General features: G+C 42.6%; 1 protein-coding gene across 8 annotated transcripts in view; it reads right to left on the minus strand.

Annotated features, from left to right (window-relative positions):
- Positions 1-5,071: 5,071 nt before the first annotated feature.
- LOC131438700 (obscurin) overlaps positions 5,072-21,509 on the minus strand; it is a 153,290-nt gene continuing 136,852 nt past the window's right edge. For 6 of the 8 annotated variants that reach the window (XM_058608881.1, XM_058608877.1, XM_058608879.1 and 3 more), the window contains 13 exons: positions 18,415-19,425; positions 17,677-17,843; positions 17,492-17,606; positions 16,825-17,427; positions 16,510-16,760; positions 12,071-12,282; positions 11,870-12,009; positions 9,408-11,806; positions 7,921-9,342; positions 6,431-7,862; positions 6,136-6,361; positions 5,957-6,062; positions 5,072-5,900 (listed from right to left, as the gene is read on the minus strand). In XM_058608881.1, the coding sequence (XP_058464864.1) occupies positions 5,763-5,900; positions 5,957-6,062; positions 6,136-6,361; positions 6,431-7,862; positions 7,921-9,342; positions 9,408-11,806; positions 11,870-12,009; positions 12,071-12,282; positions 16,510-16,760; positions 16,825-17,427; positions 17,492-17,606; positions 17,677-17,843; positions 18,415-19,425 (8,222 nt within the window). In that variant the 3' untranslated portion in view covers positions 5,072-5,762. The remainder of the gene's footprint in view (positions 5,901-5,956; positions 6,063-6,135; positions 6,362-6,430; positions 7,863-7,920; positions 9,343-9,407; positions 11,807-11,869; positions 12,010-12,070; positions 12,283-16,509; positions 16,761-16,824; positions 17,428-17,491; positions 17,607-17,676; positions 17,844-18,414; positions 19,426-21,509) is intronic. The other 2 variants (XM_058608882.1, XM_058608880.1) reach the window with 1 other exon arrangement.

Genomic DNA, 21,509 nt, shown 5'->3' on the forward strand with positions numbered 1-21,509 from the left:
CAATCCGTGCAGTTATACCATTACAAACATTACACCCTCTTCCTTAGAGACACTTACTGAACTAGTATATTGCACAATTAAAGGGGAAATAATGTTGTGCTGGGTGGCGCCGTGCTCAAGAGAAAATATTGGATTTCCGGTGAAACTCTCAACGAGGGAGCTCGTCGTAACGTGATAGTGCAACGAAAGTTCGAGTATTTCGTGAGAAAGAAAGAATCGGGGACATTTCAAGTGGGGTGACGCCAACCAGAAGAAAGAAAAAAAACCTGTTTTAATCCACCTAGTGGAATAACCGGAATCGCTTTATCTGGCCGTCTATTGATAATGACTACTGATTGGAGCAGTTTTGATGTTGATTAAGAATTTTTTTACGTATTTTGTTTCTCCCCTTTAAGTGACGGTATAAAATTTTAAGCCCACTTCACCCTATAATTCCGGAGCCGGTAGTTGGATCCGGATAAAATTCAGGAATTCCGGAAAGGACCACAGGACCTTTCATTTGAAACTAAGTTAGTGAAAATCGATCAAACCATCGCTGAGAAAAGTGAATGAGATCCATCTGGGAAAATATGACCCCTATTTCCGGTGCCTCCAGAATCGGAAACCGGAAACCATGATAGCCGGAATCAGTTTTTTTTTGGTTGTCTACTGATAATGACTATCAAATGGAGTAGTTTTGAAGCCAGTTTTGAAAATCTTTCAAGTGTTTTTTTCGCTCATTTTAGTGAGGGTATAAAATTTTTATTTTTACCCTATAATTTCGAAACCGGAAATCGGATCCTGATAAAATTCAGAAGTTTTGTATATAATCATAAGACCTTTAATTTACATCTAAATTTGTAAAAATCAGCCACGCCATCATTGAGAAAAAAATAGTACACATATTTTCATTTTTTGCTCATTTTGATCATAAGACCTTTCATTTGAGTCCAAGATTATGAAAACCGGTTCAGCCGTTTCTAAGAAATTGGAGTGATTTTGGAGTACACGATCATTTTTTTTTATTGTTCCGGATAATTCAAGAATTATACAGCTATTTGAATGTATTTGATTGAATTTTCCGTGTCGTGTATAAAAACACGTCGATTAAATACGTATATCTCTGGAAATACTTTATCCTCGCGTGAAATATTTCGTAGACTGATGAACGTATGTCTGTCCATTGTGTAAAATCAGATTTTTTTTGTGATACTAAAAGATTTTAGATCGAAGATGGTGTCAAAAGAAGAGCAAGTGCGAAAACGCAATTGTGTGCGGTTTGGATCTGTCAGTAAGAAAACTTGCAAACAAACTTGGTTTTCCTCGGAACACTTTTCATAACGTTCTTAAATCTTTCGATACACGTTCGACAACAGCCAGGAAGGCAGGGAGTGGAACAAAAGTGGATCTCAGGATCCACCAGGAGGACGAGAAGATGAAGTAAATATTGCAGAAGAGACCAGATCTTTCGGTATGTACTGTGACTATAAAATAAAATGGCGGGTGGGTTATGTCAGAAACATAACTGGAGGACGTGAATACGAACAAAACTGACATGATTCACTTCACCTCACCACGATATCCACACTCCAAAAAATTTTGAATTTTACAGGTGACTTAATCCTTCATACGATGTAATTCATAAAGACCTAATTTGTCAAATGCCGGAAAATTTTATTTGTAATGACTTAATGTTAGATGAGCTTGAATTTTACTGGTTTCGACTGCAACTTGCGTTCTGCTAGCAGGTTCGACTGTATAAATTTAAATGCACCTTTCACCAGCCAAACAGATGCATGCTTCTGTGGCTCAGTCGATTAACAGACGTACTTGCGATCTAGTGATTCTGGGTTCAAGTCGCGGTGGTTTTGCTATCCAGTATTCTTTTTTTTATTATTTCAATGAATATCATGTCATGGAGTCTTAGACACAATATTAAATGTTCTTTGACGTAAATTTGCGTGAACTGCGACGCTCCATTTATGTGCATCTAATAAGATGTAAAATAACAGGGATTTTTTTAAGTGTAGTTCTGTCTAATGCACTAGGAGAAATGAACAATTTTTGATCAAAGCTTACCTTTCATACTCGTTCAGTAGAACATGGGGACTATCAGGTGTACAACTTTGCTTCCGCCGTTTCCCGATAGGTGGCTGTACCGGTTGAGGCTGGTCAAAATACATAGATTCGATGACAGCCTTTAAAGTGAGTGTGTACAGTGCCTAACGAATTGTCATCGCCGTTTCAGTGACAGTTGTTCTTGTTTTCGTATTACGCTCGAAAATGTCTGTTTATGTGCCCAATTCTCGCAATTTGCGGGAAGTTTTACTTTTCTGTTACAATTCGAAAAAAATGCAGCTGAAGCACATCGAATGCTCTCAGAAACTTTTGGTGATGCTGCTCTGAGTAATATAACGTGTCGGGAGTGGTTTCAACGTTTTAAAAATGGTAATTTCGATGTCGAAGACAAACATGGTGGTGGAAGAGAAAAAACCTTCAAAGATGAACAACTAGAAGCATTGTTTGATGAAGATTCGAGCCAAACCCAAGAAGAGCTAGCCGAATCGTTGGGAGTGAGTCAGCAAGCCATTTCAAAACGTCCCGCTATAAGAAAAGCGGCCACAATGTCAAGAGCGACATGACAAAGTCATCCTCCAACACGACAATGCTCGGCCTCACGTCGCAAAAGTTGGCAAAAAGTACCTGGAAACGCTGAAATGGGAGGTCTTGCTTCACCCGCCGTATTCCCCAGATGTCGCCCCTTCTGACTTCCACCTATTCCGTTCGATGGCACACGGCCTGGCAGATCAACATTTTCAATCCTTCGAAGAGTTGGAAAAATGGATTGCTTCATTGATAGCGTCAAAAGAGGACTCCTTTTTTCGAGCCGGGATTCGAAAATTGCCGGAAAGATGGGAGAAAGTTGTCGCTAGCGATGGACAATACTTTGAATAATACATCTGTAAGCACTTTTTCGCAATAAAGCTTTTAATTTTGTAAAAAACCGGCGGAAGCAAAGTTGTACACCTGACATGTGCCTGACTACCTCAAACCGTCGTCCGGGAGCGAAAAAGGCAGCATGATGAGTTTTCCTCATAGTTTCCAAAAGTTCGAGAAAATTTTGCTTTTGAGTTTTTTATGGTTATCTCACACTGTTGAAAATTAAAACACAAAATCTTGATCATATTTCCGATAGCTTGTAGAAAAAAAAATATGTTGTTGGGTTAAGTACAACAAGAGATTTGCACGATTGAGTTCTACCCATTCTTGTGCAGGGTAAATTTTGAAATGGCGCCCCATAATAAAGTAAGTCGTTTTCACGACAAAAATGTCGACAACTGTTGTGCATACTTTCAAGCCCGGCAAGATATGAACTCGTTCAAGGTGAAAACTGTACTTAATCGTAATGATAAACAGAATAAGACAGCTAAAACCCGGACTCGCAAATTGTATCGCAAATGTTTGACGATATTTTCCGGCGTGATAGTGGACGATGAAACTTATGTGTTCGAAGACTTTAAGCAGTTTCCGGGAATGTATTTTTATACTGCCATGCAACGGAACGGCGTAGAGGAGCTTTTTAGGACGAAGAAAAAAGTCAAGTTTCCAAAAAAATATTTGTTTTGGCAGGCAATAAGCAGCTGTGGTCGAGCAACTCAATACTTCATCACTACCAAAACGGTAAACAAGGAAATGTAACGTTAAGAATTACACACTTAAAAAAATCCCTGTGATTTTACATCTTATTAGATGCACATAAATGGAGCGTCGCAGCTCACGCAAATTTACGTGGAAGAACATTTAATATTGTGTCTAAAACTCCATGACATGAATTCGTTGAAATAAAAAAAGAATACTGATAGCAACCACCGCGACTAGAACCGAGAATCATTGGATCGCAAGTACGTCTGTTAATCGACTGAGCCACAGAAGCATACATCTGCTTGGTTGGTAAAAGGTGCATTTAAATTCATACAGTCGCACCTGCTAGCATAATGCAAGTTACAGTCGAAACCAGCAAAATTCAAGCTAATCTAACATTAAGTCAATACAAATGAAATTTTCTGTCATTTGACGAATTAGGTCTTTATGAATTACATCGTATGTGAAATTAAGTCAACTGTATTATTCAGAATTTTTTGGTGTGTAGAAGCGTTTTTAAAATTGACGCACTTAAGGGCTGAGGCCAGTAGGTCGCGTAAAACCACGTGGCTTTCTGTGCGTATTACATTTCTCTCCATGCTCTCTCGCAAATGTGCAAAATGACTCTCGATGTGGCCGGGTTGCCAAGAAAATTTTGATATTTTCGGTTACAAGTTTGACTACATCACATAAAATACAAGAAAGCTACCGCTTGTTTGGCAGCCTTGCTGAGCCGATTTTATTTCTCTCTCATGTTTGGTTACGTTACCAGGGAACTAAAATGGCGCCGCCATAGAAATCGACTTACCTTCACAAAAAATAAATTTTCACTTCATATTTGTCGCAACAACATATATGTTTTTATGCACTAATCGCATCTAAATTAAATTATCTAGACATTGTCAGGATAGATTTTTGATCCCTGCTTTTGAAGGCGAGATATTCAATGAACAAGTTGAAAGAGGGCGTTTTCAGCTATGCAATTTTTCCTTCAGAAAAAAGACTTTCCCGACCGCTAAAGACAATGAATCATTCTGAAATTTTCACAGAATAATCTAAACTAATTTTCTAAGAGATTGTCAGTTGGGTTTTTTGGTATTCATCACCGTTTCTGAGATAATCAGATTTGAAGCGAGAAAATAGCCCTCTAAAACACACTGGCCTCAGCCCTTAATGAAATTATTTGCAATTGTGAATATGAATTTGCTTTGTCGTTTGAATATTGAGATTTCAATTTAACATCATGGAGAAACAACATAACTAATATTGGGACGAGGTTGCTTCCCTGTGGCGCACCAGAAAAGTTAGTGAAATGTGAAGACGCTATCGAATCGAACTTGCCACAGATAGTTTCAAAAGTATCGACGTTCACCAAAGATAAAGTTGATCTTTACCTTCAAACAGGGACTTTCTAATTAACTGCGTAATGTCGAACTGAAATAAGACACCGTTACAATTAAGCACAACTATTTATTAAAATAAAAATATCGCAAAATGTCATCTCCGGCGAGGAATGACAAAATAACTAGAACGAAAAAAAATATTTTCATTATTTATCCAAAGCTTCGAAAGTAGGTTGGTTGATTAAAACTCTGAAACCGAACTAAATTCAACGAATTTTACACGTAATTTTCCGATTATCGAATTAGTTGCCTATCGATTGCGTTCTTGTTGCTCTGAAAGAATGCATATTTTCAGTGACTGTTCTTCCTAGGGGCTTAGGCTTAGCGATTCTATTTGATTTCTTAGCGTACTTCACAATATAAAGCGAGATAGAGAGACAATGTATATATATATATGGTCCGAGTCGTTTCTTCAGGGATGTGTAACGTATTTGTGGTTATAGCTTCGGTTAAATGATTATATAAAAGTTGTTTCCGACCCGGCTATCACATATATCAAAATATAAGTTTTTTTTGTTTTGCTAAACTGTGTTCTCGTCGTCTTTCCTATACAAAAATAAGTTTTCCTTTATTATTATGTACAAGGCGGGGCTGGATGCGAAGATAGAAGCGTGAATAAGCAGTTTGACATTATATTCTATATAGTGAATAAATAAATAAATAAATAGTTGCAAGGATTTCAAAGGCGATAGAAACGTAACGTAACGTAACGTAGAAGTGTAGCTTAAGCTGAAGGGCTTAGAAAGTGGTCAACAACTCCTCCTGGATGCTGTTGGACCTTAGCAGCTGCCGAGGGGATTGACCACCGATGCTGGAGATAGTCTCCGACTTGGTGGCCTCGTTCGTTTTCATCGTGTGATAGTGTTCGGAAAAGTCCTACAATATGCAATATTTAGTAAAAACACAATAATCTTTGATCGTTTTGAAATTACCTTCAGACGACTACCAGGGAAAATCGCTCGCTCACGTTTCTTAGTCATGAAGTCGGTATGCACGAGCCATCGGTGTTCGAAACATTCTTCGACCGATGGACGTTTACTGCAAGGAAAAAAAAGAATTGATCGATAACTCCCACCCTGCCAAAACCACTATACAGACAACCGTGACTTACGTGGGAGCTCGCTTGAACGTCAGCATCAAGAAGCGTGTTGCCTCCTGGGTGACTTCCTTGAACAGATATTCGAATCGATAGCGTACGAAACTGATGTTAGCTCGAGTTTCGGCTTCATCTCCGCCGCGGAACGGACTGGTCGCGGATAGGAACAGGTATGTAAGACAGCCAACCGACCAAATGTCTGTTTGTGGGTAAGCTGCTTCAGCGTTGAGCACTTCGGGAGCTGCGAGAGTTTAATAATGGAAGATTGTAAGCCGCTAGAATCAAATCAAACTACCCCGATATTACTTACAAGTGAAATCCAACCAGCCCTGATTCGGTACAAGATTACCCAATTTGGACACTTGCTGTGCCGCTCCGAAGTCGACCAGTTTGATCTGAACCTGTCGGACCGAAGACATAACAATGTTATCCGGCTGCAGATCTAAATGACAGATTCCACGCCAATGCAAGTACTGTAGACCATCGAGAATCTGTCCAACAATGGTTGCAACAATCTGTTCACTGTACTCGGAGCGACTGCTCAGGTAGGTCAGCACATCGGCACCCTGAAGTTTTTCCAGAACAAGGGCAGCAATAGAAGTGTTCTTAGGTTTGAAGGCAGCCAGTAGACTAGCGATGCGTTCGTGTCGCAACGTACGCAGCATTTCGTACTCGTGTTCTGCGGCTTCCGCTACACGTTCATCACCCAACTCGAAGATTTTAGCAACGACGATCCTGTCGGTAGCTTTTTCCAACCCTTTCACAACAATCGAGTAGCGTCCCCGCGAGATCTCCGACATAAAGCTAAACTTTTCGTTGTAATTACCTTCAATACTCCATTTTAAGGGAGTTTTCTCGTAGCTGTAGTCTAGGCGACCCGAACGTTCTTCCGGTGCAACCTGCTGGCCTGATTCTGTCAATTGCTGTAACTGCTTCATGGCTCTCGTGATTTGAATCTTCGGAGCACCGACTTCCAGGGTGTTCACCGTTTTCGTAGCAATACCACGGTCACTCCATCCGATCCGGTTATAAGCAGCCAATCGGAACTGATAGCCCGTATTGGGCGTTAAACTGTGCACCAAGTAGAACTCGTGATCAATGTTGCTGGCCACATCTACCCAGTCTAGCTTTCCATGTTCTTTCTGTTCTAAGCTGTAGCAGATAACTGGCGAATTACCGTCACTTCTGGGTTGTTTCCAACGCAGCAGCACCTCGGTATCACTGGCAGCTACGGCATCAGGACAGTCGGGAGCATCGGGAATAATGGCGATCACCACCCGGCAACGAGCTGCCGTTTTGGCGATCCTGTTACTCGCTACTGCTTTGTAGATACCGCAATCGCTATGCGAAGCCGGATGGAACTGAATCACGGATCGACCATCGACATCATCCAAAACCTTAATGCGGCTACTGTCGGTAACGACCATATCGTTATGGAACCAGGTCACCGCTGGCTTCGGATCACCAACGGCGTAGCAAATAATTTGATTGGGTTCACCTTCGCGAATTGCGATCGTTTGCGGTTTTTCGCGGAAGAACGGTGGATGACCTTCACGTTTGACTTCGATCAATGCTTCGGCTTCCGCGTAGGAGCCCAGACGAGTTCCTACCTCTGTACGAAGTCGTCGGCTGATCGTTACACTGTCGTCTGTGCCGTAGCGACTGATGCGACTTCTACGTTCATCGTCGATTTCCTCGTCCATGATATCGGTAAAGCGACGACGTTCGCGAATGATGGGGAGCTGTAATATTAATCATTCAAATATCTGTCAAAAGTACTATCTTTACTGGTATACTTACACTTGAATCATAGTTACTTTCGCTCAGCAAACTAGGCGAACGATGTTTGGCGATCTTCATGTACTCACGCAAACGGCACGGGAAGTTGGTGTCACGCAGCTGTAGCAAATACGTGTCCGGCCCGTACTGATAGTGACTTTCGGATTTGAACGATGCAGTTTCGTAGTCGGGATGGTTATCCTTCGATACGTATTCGTCCCACTTCCTGCGTTTGTGTGGGATATCATCCACGGTAACCGGGGGTGGTGTACCTTCCGGAGTGAATATTATACCGGATGGATAGATCATCTTCGACGGATGGTCGAAACAACTCATCAATGGACGACGACGGTACCAGGTGCGACATGATGCGTTAGTGTACCAATCTCTGTAGTGGTAATAGTAGCGACGGAGACGATCCGTACCAATCTGGTACTCTTCGAAGGTTCGCTTGTAAATGATATCGAACCACGAATGATTCAGAGCTTCCTTGATCGTCATACGATGTTCGTCTTCGTAAACCAACAGTTTGGTAATGAAATCACGGGCCTCGGCGGAGATGAACTCCCAAACACTGCCAATAAATGTCCACTTTCCGTCTCTTACTTTGGTTAAGGTCTCGCGATCGTTACGACCCATGAATGGGCTGATGCCTCCCAACAGGATGTATGTGATAATACCGATACTCCACATATCTTGACCTAATCCAACACCACGTCGGTTGATCACTTCCGGTGCCACAAACTCGGGCATGCCATAGTCTAGGGTGAACAGTTTATCATCTTCAATACGACGAGACAAGCCGAAGTCACAGATCTTCAGGTTGTCACTTCCAGGATGGGCTATCAGAAGATCCTTGATCGTAAGACCCATGTGTCCAATTCCTCTAGTATGCATATGCTCCAATCCCAGCAAGATTTGGTACACGTAGATTGCGATCTGACGCTCGGTGTAGTAGTCGTGGACTAACAGATTGTCACGAACTAATTCCCCACCGGAAGCCAGTTCCAGTATAAGAGTCAACGATTTGCTGATGTCGAACGAATCATGAAGACGAATCAACTTTCTGTGATTAAGAACATTCATAATGTCCACTTCGTTGAACATAAACGGTCGTAAGTCGGGACTACCGTGCATAATCTTAGCGGCGTAGTTACGTCCGCTGGCACGGTCAACGGCATGATAGGTAATACCCTGAGTTCCCCTTCCGATCTCGTCACCAATATCATAGAAGTCGTCGCAAACCTTATTCCGGGCTCGAACATAGGGAGTTCGGTGATGGGCATTGTACACGTAATCTTCCTCGTTATCCTCAACATGCACCATCACAGACGAACTAATGGATCCAATAACGTTGCGTGCGCTTAGCGAGTACAATCCTTCGTCTTTTTTGATCGCATCAGTGATCAGCAAAACCCAAGTATCAGGTTCGTAAAATATCATCTGAAAAAAAAAACGGGAAGCCTTCAGTTTAATAACCAAATCAACAGTGGCGTCAAACAATCTACCTTAAGCCGTGATGATTCTGTGATCGGCTGCCAGTCCTTGTACCATTTCACATCGGGGAAGGGTACACCGGCAATCTTCGCTTCAATACGCCCTGAGCGACGTCCCATGATGAACACTTCCTCGGGGCGTTGTAAGAACCGTGGGTACTCACCCAGTTCCAAGCAAACGCGTTGCCTAACCGAACCGTGTTCGTTGGTTGCCACTGCTTCGTACACTCCTACGTCGCGCTCGCTCATGCGATTGATGAACAGTGTTGCCTGCCCATTTCTGGTATAGCTGAAACAATAACGGCCGCCTGCTTCGATCTTCTGATCATTGAAGTAGTAGGTCATTGTTGGCTTCGGATAACCGTACACGAACCAGAACAGACTGACGTTGTGGTTTTTGGTACCGTATTGAACAGGGAATTCTTGACGCAGGAACTCCGGTGGAATTCCCTCGCGTTGATCGTGGCGCGATGCACGTTCCACGTCAAAGTTGCGTGGATACAACGGAGAAGTATCTGGACGGAAATCGCGTCCCGGTCCAAGATATGGATAGAACACCGGGGCACTAGGCTCCAGTTTCTGTCTATAAGTTTGCACGTAGGGACTCGGCTCACTGACTCCGTACTTATTTTCGACGCGAATGCGGAACTTGTAATCACGGAACGGTTCAAGGTTGCGTACTTCACACGAGCAACTGCGGATTCCGGAACGGGTAGTGTGCCAATCACCATCCGGAAGTTCCAACATCTCCATCTGATAGGTGATGGGGTACCGTGGTACTGTAGTCATCGATGGCTTCCAGGACAGTGTCAGTCGTCGGTCGGATAGCTTGGAAATGATTGGTTTGTCCATAAGCGGATACGGAGAAGTGTGCAGATAATTCTTGTCCTTAGTCTTTCCGTAACGACGCCGCGGACAGGCATCCAATGGTTCAAAGTGTAGATTTGCATGGGCTAATACTTCGGCCAGATTGTTACTGATTTTGCAAGTATACCGACCAAGATCTTCTTCCTGAACGTCATCGATGATCAAACGGGCTAGGCCATTGATGTCAGCTTCAATACGGTATTTTTCACTTGGTACCAACCGGTGACCATCGCGGATCCATTCCACTGTGGGTAGTGGAAATCCATCTACACACGCCGTGAACTTGGCTTTCATTCCTTCCAGTACAGTGATGTCGACAGGTTTTTTCATGAAATATGCTGGGGTAGGTTCATCTCCCTTGGTCAACTGCGAAACAACATCCAGTTTGGCTTCTACGGTGCTGGTTCCTTCGCGATTGGTTGCCACGCAGGAGTACAAACCGGTATCGGATTCTACACATTCTTTGATATACAAACAGCAATGTTCTCCCTCGTATTTCATTTTGTAGCGGTCGTTCGGATAGATGGGAGTCTCATTCTTATACCACTGAACAGTCGGTCGAGGAACACCGACCAGCTTCGCTGGGAACTTAGCTTCCAAACCGGGCAATTGTTGGACATCTGGGAAACGGTAGACAAAGTTCGGTTTTTGGTACACTTTTCGGACGATGGCGGAGGCTTTGGTTTCAGTTTCACCCAGAGGGTTAGCCATCAGACAAGCATATTCGCCGGAATCCGTCATCTCAGCCGGTGATATTGTGAGTCCAACACTTTTGCCGTCACATGAGACCGTAACACGTCCGGTTGGTTGAAGCGGTTCACCGTCCTTCGTCCAAATAACCTCGGGTGCTGGGTTACTAGCGAAACGTGCTCGGAAAGTAAGCTCTTTGCCTTCATCCGCTGTGATATCACGGATTCCTCCCAGGAAGGTTGGTGGTTCTTCACCAGTTGAAGTGTCTGTTACCGGCAGAATTGTTACCGTAGCTGCACATTCTGTGTCACCGTTTTCGTTGGAAGCAACGACCTTATATTCACCACCATCAGCGGCCTGAGATTTATCGACGGTCAACGTAGAGCATCCTTCGCCCTCCGAAGTGATCTTGAATCGATCGCCGGTTATTTGGGTTCCATTGTGTAACCAGGCGATTGCAGGTGCTGGACAACCGACAACCTTAACGTTCATCTTGATCGGGAATCCTTCAACGATGCTCGCATTCAAAAGCTCGTTGACGAATTGAGGTTTCTTCGCTTTCGGAATAACTTCGGCAATTGAAGCGGAAGTTGCTTTTCCAACGGCATTCACCACTTCGCATGTGTAGATTCCAGCATCTTCCGGTGTGGCACGATCAATGATAAATCCAACGATTCCGTTAGGTTCGTTAATGAAGTTGATAGCTCGTGTCTGATGGACCGGTAGGCCATCCTTGAACCACCGAACCTCTGGCATTGGGAAGCCGGCAATTTTACCTTCCACGTGCAGAGTTTCTCCAATAACGACCTGTTGATCTTGTAGTGGACGAATGAAAACGGGATATCTCTGTTTGGCTAATGGAATGAAAAAAAAAATTGTTCAGAAATGGTCTAATTCGAGCATCAAACAAAACTTACGAGTAATTGCAACCGAACTTTGTGTGGCAACGTCACCACTTTTGTTGGAGAGAACTAGTTTGTAGCAACCGCTGTCTCCTGGATCTACTTTTTCTATGATCAACCGACAACGACCATCGTGTCCGTGGGTGATTTTGATACTGCAAACATAGAACAACAATGCACGAATTACGTTGTTGGAGCTGTTCAACCTCAACTTACTGATTATCCGGAGTGATCTCGTTTCCATCCTTGTACCAGGTCATCTTGGGCAATGGACTGCCATCAACGATACAGGCCAGCTCCAGGCGATCGTCTTCCTCCAGATCCATGGTTCGGTCGAGACCTTTACCAAATATAGGCTGTTCGTTCTTTACCAGTATCATGAATTTTGCTTCCGTTTCTCCACCGATGCTCGATGCCAAACACGAGTACTGAAGTGGTAAAATATAATTTATTAGTTTTACATATTATCTCGGTTATCTGAAAATCAGTGATAGAAAGGTTTCACTTCTCTCAGGTTCAGGGCGTTCGAAGGAAAAGAAACAGTTTGCCTCGTGTTATGCGAAAATTTTAAATTAAATATTCCACTTTTTGCAAAACATATGGAAAATTATTTGTTATTCTTAGGGTGAAGCCAGAGTGGGAGCGACTAGCGACGCAAAGCGATGCGCTGCGATACGTAACGAGAAAATTTTCAATGCTATATAGTAGCCTTTACTATGGCTAGAAGTGATACTCAAAAGCACCAGAGGAAAAAAATTGACATTTTCATTCGTTGTTAAAGTTTCAAAAGAATGGATTCGGACGAAGAGTTTTTTATGTCCGAGGGCGTACGCAACTTTTTCTTCGGAAACCATAAAAGAGTTCGGAATTCATCCCATTAATCGAAACAGTAGAAAGTTCGGTGAATATCACCATCTGTATAAAGAATTGCTCACAGATTCTCAAAAATTTCATGACTATACTAACCAGTAGCTCTTAATATTTCCAAAACTTCTGCACAGAAACCTTTTTCCGGTAATCACGATATTGTTGATCCCAGAGCGCATTTCGTTTTAAAATAGCACCGATTAGCGCATCAATAGCAATCGAATTTCTTGACAAGAATCAATTCAATTTCTGTTCGCTCGTAGATCGCGTGAAAAACTTTGCACGTGGTGCTTGGTCGCTTGTCGCGCTGAAAATCGCTCGTCGCTACGCAACGTATCGTGTTTACTGTGGCATGCACGCTTATTTTATTTTAAATGGACGAAATTCGGTCGTGATTCGCCATGCAGTTCGGTCCACTCTCATTTAAGCCAAATGCTGTAGTGTCAATCGCTGCAGCTCTATCCGAAGTTGTAGCTTTTTGTTGCAGAATGCAAATCACATGCACACGACAATGTTTTTTTTTCTCCAGTAGTTTCAACTTTCAAAGTTCTATTTCCTGAAGTAGTGTCGATTGGTTATTCTATTCGGAGTTCTCTTCCACTTTCTTGATGAAAGGCGAAATAGAAGAGCAACTTGGCTAGTTCGAATATCTCAATCTGCTAAATGTCATTTCAAATGACCCTTCTTCGAATTGTCGTTGTCGTTGTCGCTAGTAATTTTTAATATTTTCGAAATATCTTTCCGACACTTGCGCATTCCGTTAAAACTGTTCCGATTAGAGCTTTGATATCAATAAAAGTATCTTCTTCCGCCATAACGAGTATCATTACTCGTTTACAGCCAATAAGGTGGGACTAACGAGGGAAAAATCCCTCCTTAAGGGCTGAGGCCAGTAGGACGCGTATAACCACGTGACTCGCTCTGCGTATTACATTTCCCTCCATGCTCTCTCACAAATGTGCAGAATGACTCTCGATGTGGCCGGGTGGCCAAGAAAGTTTTGATATTTTCAGTTACAAGTTTTCCTACATCACATAAAATCCAATAAAGCTACCGCTTGTTTGGCAGCCTTGCTGAGCCGATTTCATTTCTCTCATGTTTCGTCACGTTACCAGGGAACAAGAGCAGAAAAATGGTGCGTCTTTGGAAATCGACTTACCTTCACAAAAATAACATTCACTTCATTTTTATCGCGACAACATATATGTTTTTATGCACTAATCGCATCTAAATTAAATTATCTAGACATTGTCAGGGTAGATTTTTGATCCATGCTTTCGGAGGCGAGATATTCAATGAACAAGTTGAAAGACGGCTTTTTCAGCTATGTAATTCTTCCTTCAGAAAAAAGACTTTCCCGACCGCTAAAGTCAATGAATCATTCTGAAATTTTCACAGAATAATCTAAAATTTCTAAGAGATTGTCAGTTGGGTTTTTTTGATATTCGTCACCGTTTCTGAGAAAACAGATTTGAAGCTTGAAAAGGATCAGGGTCATTTCGCCAAATACCATTTCGCCAAAAGAGTCATTTCGCTGAATGCCATTTCGCCGAAAGCCATTTCACCGAAAGGGTAATTTTGCCGAATTCGTCATTAGTCTTTATATCGTAATTGGAATTGATAAAAGAAGACAAATAAAAAATGATTATGTTTACTCCCGTTTTGTTGACCTACAATCGTACTTCTGATATGATCCAGAGACTTGAATAATTTTTGTAGGTTCATTCATGATCCTCAGAACGGAATTCCCAAAATAGCTTGATGGCTTTATTAGTGTAGCTATCAGGCAATTGTTTGCGAAATTTTTCGATAACTGAGTGCAGGTGAAAAAATATTAATTGCGGCTTCGCCACATCGTTTTGTTCGTATGCTATCCGACCTCGCTACCGCTCGTTCTGACTCAGCTTTGAGTAGACCGGGCAAACGAGGCGGTTACAGGTTTGTATGCAAGAGGGCGCCGCTTCCGACGGCGGGTCGACGGCTAACTCAGCTGACGTCGACTCGGCTGCTTTGTGCCGCCGAGCCATCTTGGCTTCGGTTATGTGGCTGCGATTATGTGGACATGCGGAGATTTAAAGCAAAGAAATATTTTTGACCCTAAAAAAATGACCCTTTCGGCGAAATGGCTTTTTCGGCGAAACGACTTTCGGCGAAATGACCCATTCGCGAAACGACTTTCGGCGGAATGGCATTCGACGAAACGACATTCGGCGAAATGACATTCGGCGAAATGACATTCGGCGAAACGACTTTCGGCGAAATGACCCTCTCCCAGTGAAAATAGCCATCTAAAGCCTAAAACACACTGGCCTCAGCTCTTAATCCACCTAGCGGTATGATGATGCCTTTATCTTGCCATTTTAATAGTTTCATTAAACATTTGTGCGATTCTATCCTCGGCCATTGGTATAGCGAGAATATCGAAAAACCTAATAGTAATATTCAAACGAATCTAAGTCTTTCGAAATCGATTTTTTCATCTCTGATAAATTTTGTTGCATTGAAAGCTACTGGGATTTGTCGGTTACGTCACATATAACATATCTCGATCCGAAAATGTTCGCTGATACCCTTCCAAATTTGATTTGATTTATTTAACTTCCAAATAAGCCTAAGTTTATCTACATTCGTTAAGTCATCATCGAGAAAATTTAGCCGACGTCACTTATACTATTATATCATCAGAACCGGAAGTGACAACCATTTGATTTTCGAACTTCGTCCAACATTTAATAGTAGCTTTCAAACGAGTCTAGATTTGTTAAAATCGGCTCTGCCATTGCTGGTAAAATTGAGCGGTAAAAAAACAACGGTCGGTTACGTCACTCATGCCATTATATCTCTGGAATAAAAAATCATAGCCATTTGATCTTAGAATTTGATCCACAATTCAATAGTAACTTTCGAACGAACTAAGCGTGTTAAAATTGGCTGAATCATCTTCGAGAAATTGAGCGGTAATGTAACAACTCGTTCTGTCGGCTACGTCATTCATACCATTATAACTCCGGAACTAGAAGTGATAACCATTTGATCTTTGAACTCAATCCACAATTCAACAGTAACTTTCAAACGAACCTAGCTTTGTTAAAATCGGCATAGCCATCTGTGGAAAAATTGAGCGGTAAAGAAAACAACGTGTTTTGTCGGTAACGTCTCTTATACCATTATATCTTCGGAACCAGCAGTGGTAGCGATTTGATCTTCGAACTTGATCAATGGTCAAATAGTAGCTTTCTAATGAGCATAAGATTCTTGGAATCTGTTTGACCATCTCCGAAAAAATTGAGCAGTGAAAAAAACCGAACTGCACACGAGACGAATTAAATTTATTACTTCATCAACATTTCTATGAACGAGAGTATCTTTGAGATCGATTTTCGGTTCTTAAAAGAACTGTATTGTTGAATTATTCTGCAGAATGTCGGCGCGAATGGCGTTTAAAGCAGACCGAACAATGATCCACAATCGCTATGAGATAAAGTTGAGTGCGTTATTCTCTGATGAGAATAACCAATTGAGTAATGCTGAATACAGTTTTCAGTTACTTGGTATGGATGGCGTCGTTCAATTAACAGAACATTCTCTCCAGATAGGACAAAGTTACGGGTTCGGGTCATGTTTCTGTGGATTTTGTTTTCGCAGATCATCATTTCTGCTATTTCATTTATCAGTCTTCCAAATGTCTTGTTTTAAACGGTTACTTGTAAAAAGTGAAACCAAATGCATGTTACTTTTTCAACTCCTTGAACTGCTCCTTTGTGCCATTCCTTAAAACAAATACTTACATCTCCCTGTGATTCAGGTCCAAAGTGGGTGATGAACAGCTCACTGGTCACCTCGGTATCACCGGATGTAACCACTTTTACCTTGGGTTCACTGGTTTCTTCATCGATTTCGTCTAGGTTGAGCGGTGTACCGTTGTGTAACCATTGGATTGATGGACGCGGAATACCCACGACCACAACCTTGTTGTAGACATCGGCCCAATCGTGAACATTCATGCTCTCCGGTTCGATTGTGAACTTCGGTTTCTCAGCTGCAAAGGAAAGAACAATATTATTAACTAATTGGAATGCAGTCAAAACACACGATAGCCTTACTATGCACATTCAGCTTCGCTGTGGCCACCGTTTCTCCGAAGCTGTTGACCGCAGTGAGCGTGTAGGTGCCGTGTTCGGCTAGTGCACATGATTCTACCAACAGTGTGTAGATCTCCTTCTCGACATCCGCAATGACATCACAGTTGTCGACATTGCACAGATTGATGCCATCCTTGGTCCAGGTGACTTTGGGTTTGGGATTGGCCTTGACCAGTACCTGGAAGACACCTTGGGTAAACGGCATCACCGTGATGTCGCTGAAATTCTCAAACTCAGGCTTCAACAGCACATCCAAACGTCCATTGGATTCGTTGATGTCATATTTATTCTTCGCGCGGAAGGTGTAGTCTCCGGTATCGTAATGGCGAGCTTCCGCGATGTGCAGCGTGTAGGTGATCTCCTTGAGGTTGTACTCCAACTCCTTGATTTCGGTTTTCATCTCCACAAAATTATCGGCATGAACTTCAACACCATTCTGGATCCAAGTGAACTCCGGTTCCGGATCCGCCGTAATGGTGACACTCAAAGTAACCGGTTCGTTTTTGTGAACGCTGATGGTTTCAAGGCCTTTGCTGAATTTCGGTCGACGATATTCCTTGCAAGCTGCGGGTTTTACATGACAATAACGGATTTGCGTGACCAGTTCTAGTTTGATTGTTCTACTTACGAATAACCGTAAGATTACACGGTAGCGTCTTCTCTCCGATACGGTTCTTTACCACAGCTTTCCATTCCCCGGCATCAGCTTCCTTGACATCGCGATTCTCGATCTTGTAGGTAGTCTGTAACGATGGATGGATTAGTTACCGGTAGTGATGGATGATGTGATGAGATGGATATTGCCGCTGTTACCCCTGAATCAGTGATTCGGATCCGATCACTAGCCACGACCTCTTGTCCGTTGCAGTACCAGGAAACGGTCGGTCTTGGGATGCCATCAGCTTCCACGGTCCAAACCAGAGGAAGCGAGTCGAATGTTGTAACATCGGCAATGTCGGTTCTGATAATCTCCGGTGAGGCTAGATGATAAAGTTATCGTATTAGTGTCGATGCTACGGAATCGTGTTTAACTTGTTAGTCGGAAACTGAGAAGATATTTACATTGTTTAAAGATACTATGTACAGTTGTTTTTTATTTTTGTTTTTTTTTGGTTTTGATTCTTGAAAAGTTAAGTGGTAGCCAGCCACTACAGTAGATGAGCATATAGACAAGCCTAACCTAGAATTTCATAACATTCATAACAGCGTACATTTGTGTTCGGCAATAGCAGCGGTGTAAGTAACGAGAAAAACTATATAAATTCGCTAGGAAAATGTTCCTTACAGGACTATATTTACAGAGGAGATCTACAGAAATACCCAGCACTTACCAATCAATGTTGTACCGGATTCAACGCAGACAGAAAGCGAATCTTAAACCAGTATGATTAGCTCAGCTGAAACTGCGGTAAGCGTTAGTCACAAAGTGATAGCATGCTGCCAATTTTTTTGTAACGAATTGAGTTCGTGTGTTTACTGAGTCAAAGAATTGTTTGAAATGTGAGTATGAGTGTACTAAGAGAAGTAATAGAGTGTCCACGGTTGTACTACCTTCAGGGCGTTTTAGACTTTCCGCTTCAGATTCTTTGGCTTTCTGTGGTTTTCCAATTTCCTCTTCTGTCGTATCTTGCTTGGATAAAGCTTTCCGAGGGGTTTGGCCGGATGTTTGCAATTCGGCCTCAGTTTCCTTCTGATCGATTTCATTCGACGATTCCTTCTGAAGCAATTTAGAATTTAATGTTTCAACACCGTTAACATTTTTCAAATGTGCCTGTTGCTCCTCATCTATTCGCTTCGTATCTATCGTCTCCTTACTGAATAGCTTTCTGTCACCTTCTGTAGCGTCTACTTCTGACAGTTCAACAGGTTTTCCTGTTTGACTAACCTCAGTAGCCTCAGATTGTTGCAAGGATTTACTCATTTTTGAAATCATCGTGTCTTCACTGAGTGTAGCGCGCATTTCGCCACTCTCGACGTTTTCCGCCTCGGAGTCATGTTTCTCCAGCACTCGAGCATTCTTCGCTTGAGCTGTGCCATTGTCAAAATGAACCTTTTTCGCTTTCTCGGTACTACATTGTTCGACTTGCTCCTGCTCTAGTCGTTTGCCAAAATCGGCTTGACCAACCGTCGATTCTACACCATTCACCTGTACTGTAGTCTGTACTGCAGTTGCTTCGAATCGTTGTGATTCCGATTCTTCCTTTTCCAGCCGGCTAGACTGCCGAGAAAGCTTCTGCTCATCATCGGAAGCGGATGTGATGGACACGCCTCGTGAATATTTGCCACCAACGAAAACGGTGTGTGTTGTTTCGTTGTCCGATTCTAGCTCTTCAATGATTAGTCGCGTACCGAAGGATTCGTTCGTCGCTAGACTGTGATACTTGGCGGTATCCTCTGGCGATTGGAAAGTTATGCTGTCGATTTCCTCTACGTGTAAGGCCGACGCGTGCGGTTTATTAGGGTAGATGATTCTTTGAGGTACCTCCAACGGGGATCCGCTGTCCTCTTCAAATATGACGGTGGTAGCACGCATCTGGTGAATTGAGTGGGATGCTTCTGGGCCTGTTGAGAGTGCAGATGAATCGAGTGCGTGTGCGAGTGTGTGTGTGTGTGTTAGAATGAAAGGGAAAATGTCGATTGTTGAATAAGGAAGTGAAGCACACTGGAACCTCAATTTACACGCAGAGTCTGTGCACGGTCTGAGACTATGGGAATTCGTATGAGATGTTGTACGATCCAAGAATTTCTTGAAATATGGTTCTTAGTGTTTACATGGATCCACGTCACGAATCCATACGACGTTTATGAAGTAACAACTTTCAAAAGACCATTTAAGTGAAGCTACTTTTGTCATTTTCGAACAATGGTTCAAAATACCTTCATGTGTTAATTTCTCATTGATTCTCCATGAAAAAATACTGTACAAGCTCAGTAATAGCCTCAAAAGTGTTATTGGGACTCTTCTCCATCGAAAAGAACCATTTGTTATAAGTTTGTGGAATTCAAGCGCGGTTATAAAGACACTGCTGACGGTTGTCCCAGAAAACATTAAAAAACTCACCAAATTGGTTATACCTAATCCGAAATTAAAGAAAGGTCTTTTCAAAGTGGGGGCCACGTTTACTCACAAGTCGTTCAAAAACACAAACGTGTTGATGATTCAGAGCAGTGTTTGGCCATGTTTTTATGTAATAAATACGTTTTTTTTTTGTCGATATGTGACAATGGATGAAATATGGATCCAATGGATGGACCATGGGTCCGACTGGGCTGCAACCGGTGAACCTCGTCCGAAGTGTCTAAAGAATCTACAGTCAGTTGAGAAGATTATGGCTTTAGTATTTTGGTATAATCTCCTTTCTTTAGAAAGGGAAAACAATCAATAGCGAATACCGCAAAGCGTTGTTAGATCGTTTAAATATTGCTTTGGAAGGTGTGCTTCGACGAGCGAGGATCGACACGAGTGGCACAATCTTCAGAAAGTCCGTACAACTTTTTGGCTTCGCTGACGATATCTACAAGGTGAGATGAAAAAACTGCAACCAACTTCAGACTGCTGTCATTTCTAAACCGCTCGTCCCACAGCTGTCAGATTTATTCTAGTGACAGCTCATTATATTATTTACAAGCGCACAAAAGCATTTTGGTGGGAATTTTTCAGAAAAAAAGTTATTTGCGATGGAATTCAAGTGTGATAGTGTGATTGCTTTGCATTTGGCTGGAAAACCACAAGTGGCTATCGTTAGAGCCCTCCAGCATTTAAAAGTGAATAAATCTTTTGTGTCTCGTACCATCGCTCGTTACCGTGATACTGGTAGCGTAGCCCGACGTCAAGGAAGTGGACGAAAAAAAACAGCAACATCGGCAGAAATGGTTCGAAAAGTGAAGAAGCGAATTGAACGAAATCCGCGTCGCAGTGGCCGAAAAATGGCTCGTGAGCTGAACATATCGCAATATGCCATTCGGCAAATATTGAAAAATGAGCTTGGACTAAAGCCATTGAAGTTCCAAAAAGTGCAAGATCTTACTGATGCGCAAAAAAAAGTTAGACTCGAAAAAGCTAAAGAGTTGCTTCGCTTGGCCGAAAGTGGTGAACTGCCGAATTTGGTTTTCTCCGATGAGAAACCATTCGTTATCCAGCAGTTTGTAAACAAACAAAATGATCGTGTTCACTTCCCAGAGAGGTCAGCTGAAAATTTGCAACTTCGGTTGGCCACCAGAGCTCAAAAGCCGGCCATGGTGATGGTGTGGGCCGCCATAACAGCCGATGGTCGCTCGCCGCTCGTATTCATCGACCGTGGGGTCAAAATAAATGCGCAAATCTATCGCGAAAATATTTTGGAGGGAGTTCTGAAGCCCTGGGCACGCAAACATTTCGGCCGCAGACCTTGGACATTCCAACAGGACTCAGCACCATCGCACTCAGCACGCGCCACCCAAGAATGGTTAAGAAATGAGGTTCCTCGCTTCATTTCCACCGCACGATGGCCACCAAAATCTCCGGATGCCAATCCGTTGGACTATTGTGCCTGGGGTATTTTGGAAAGCAAGGTTGGCACTAAAAAATACCAAAGTGTCGATCATCTCAAGCAAGCGCTTCGCCGAGAATGGGACAAAATACCGCAGAGCCACTTTCGGGCAGCGTG

Source organism: Malaya genurostris, chromosome 3, assembly GCF_030247185.1.
Source record: "Malaya genurostris strain Urasoe2022 chromosome 3, Malgen_1.1, whole genome shotgun sequence".
NCBI classification, from domain to species: domain Eukaryota; kingdom Metazoa; phylum Arthropoda; class Insecta; order Diptera; family Culicidae; genus Malaya; species Malaya genurostris.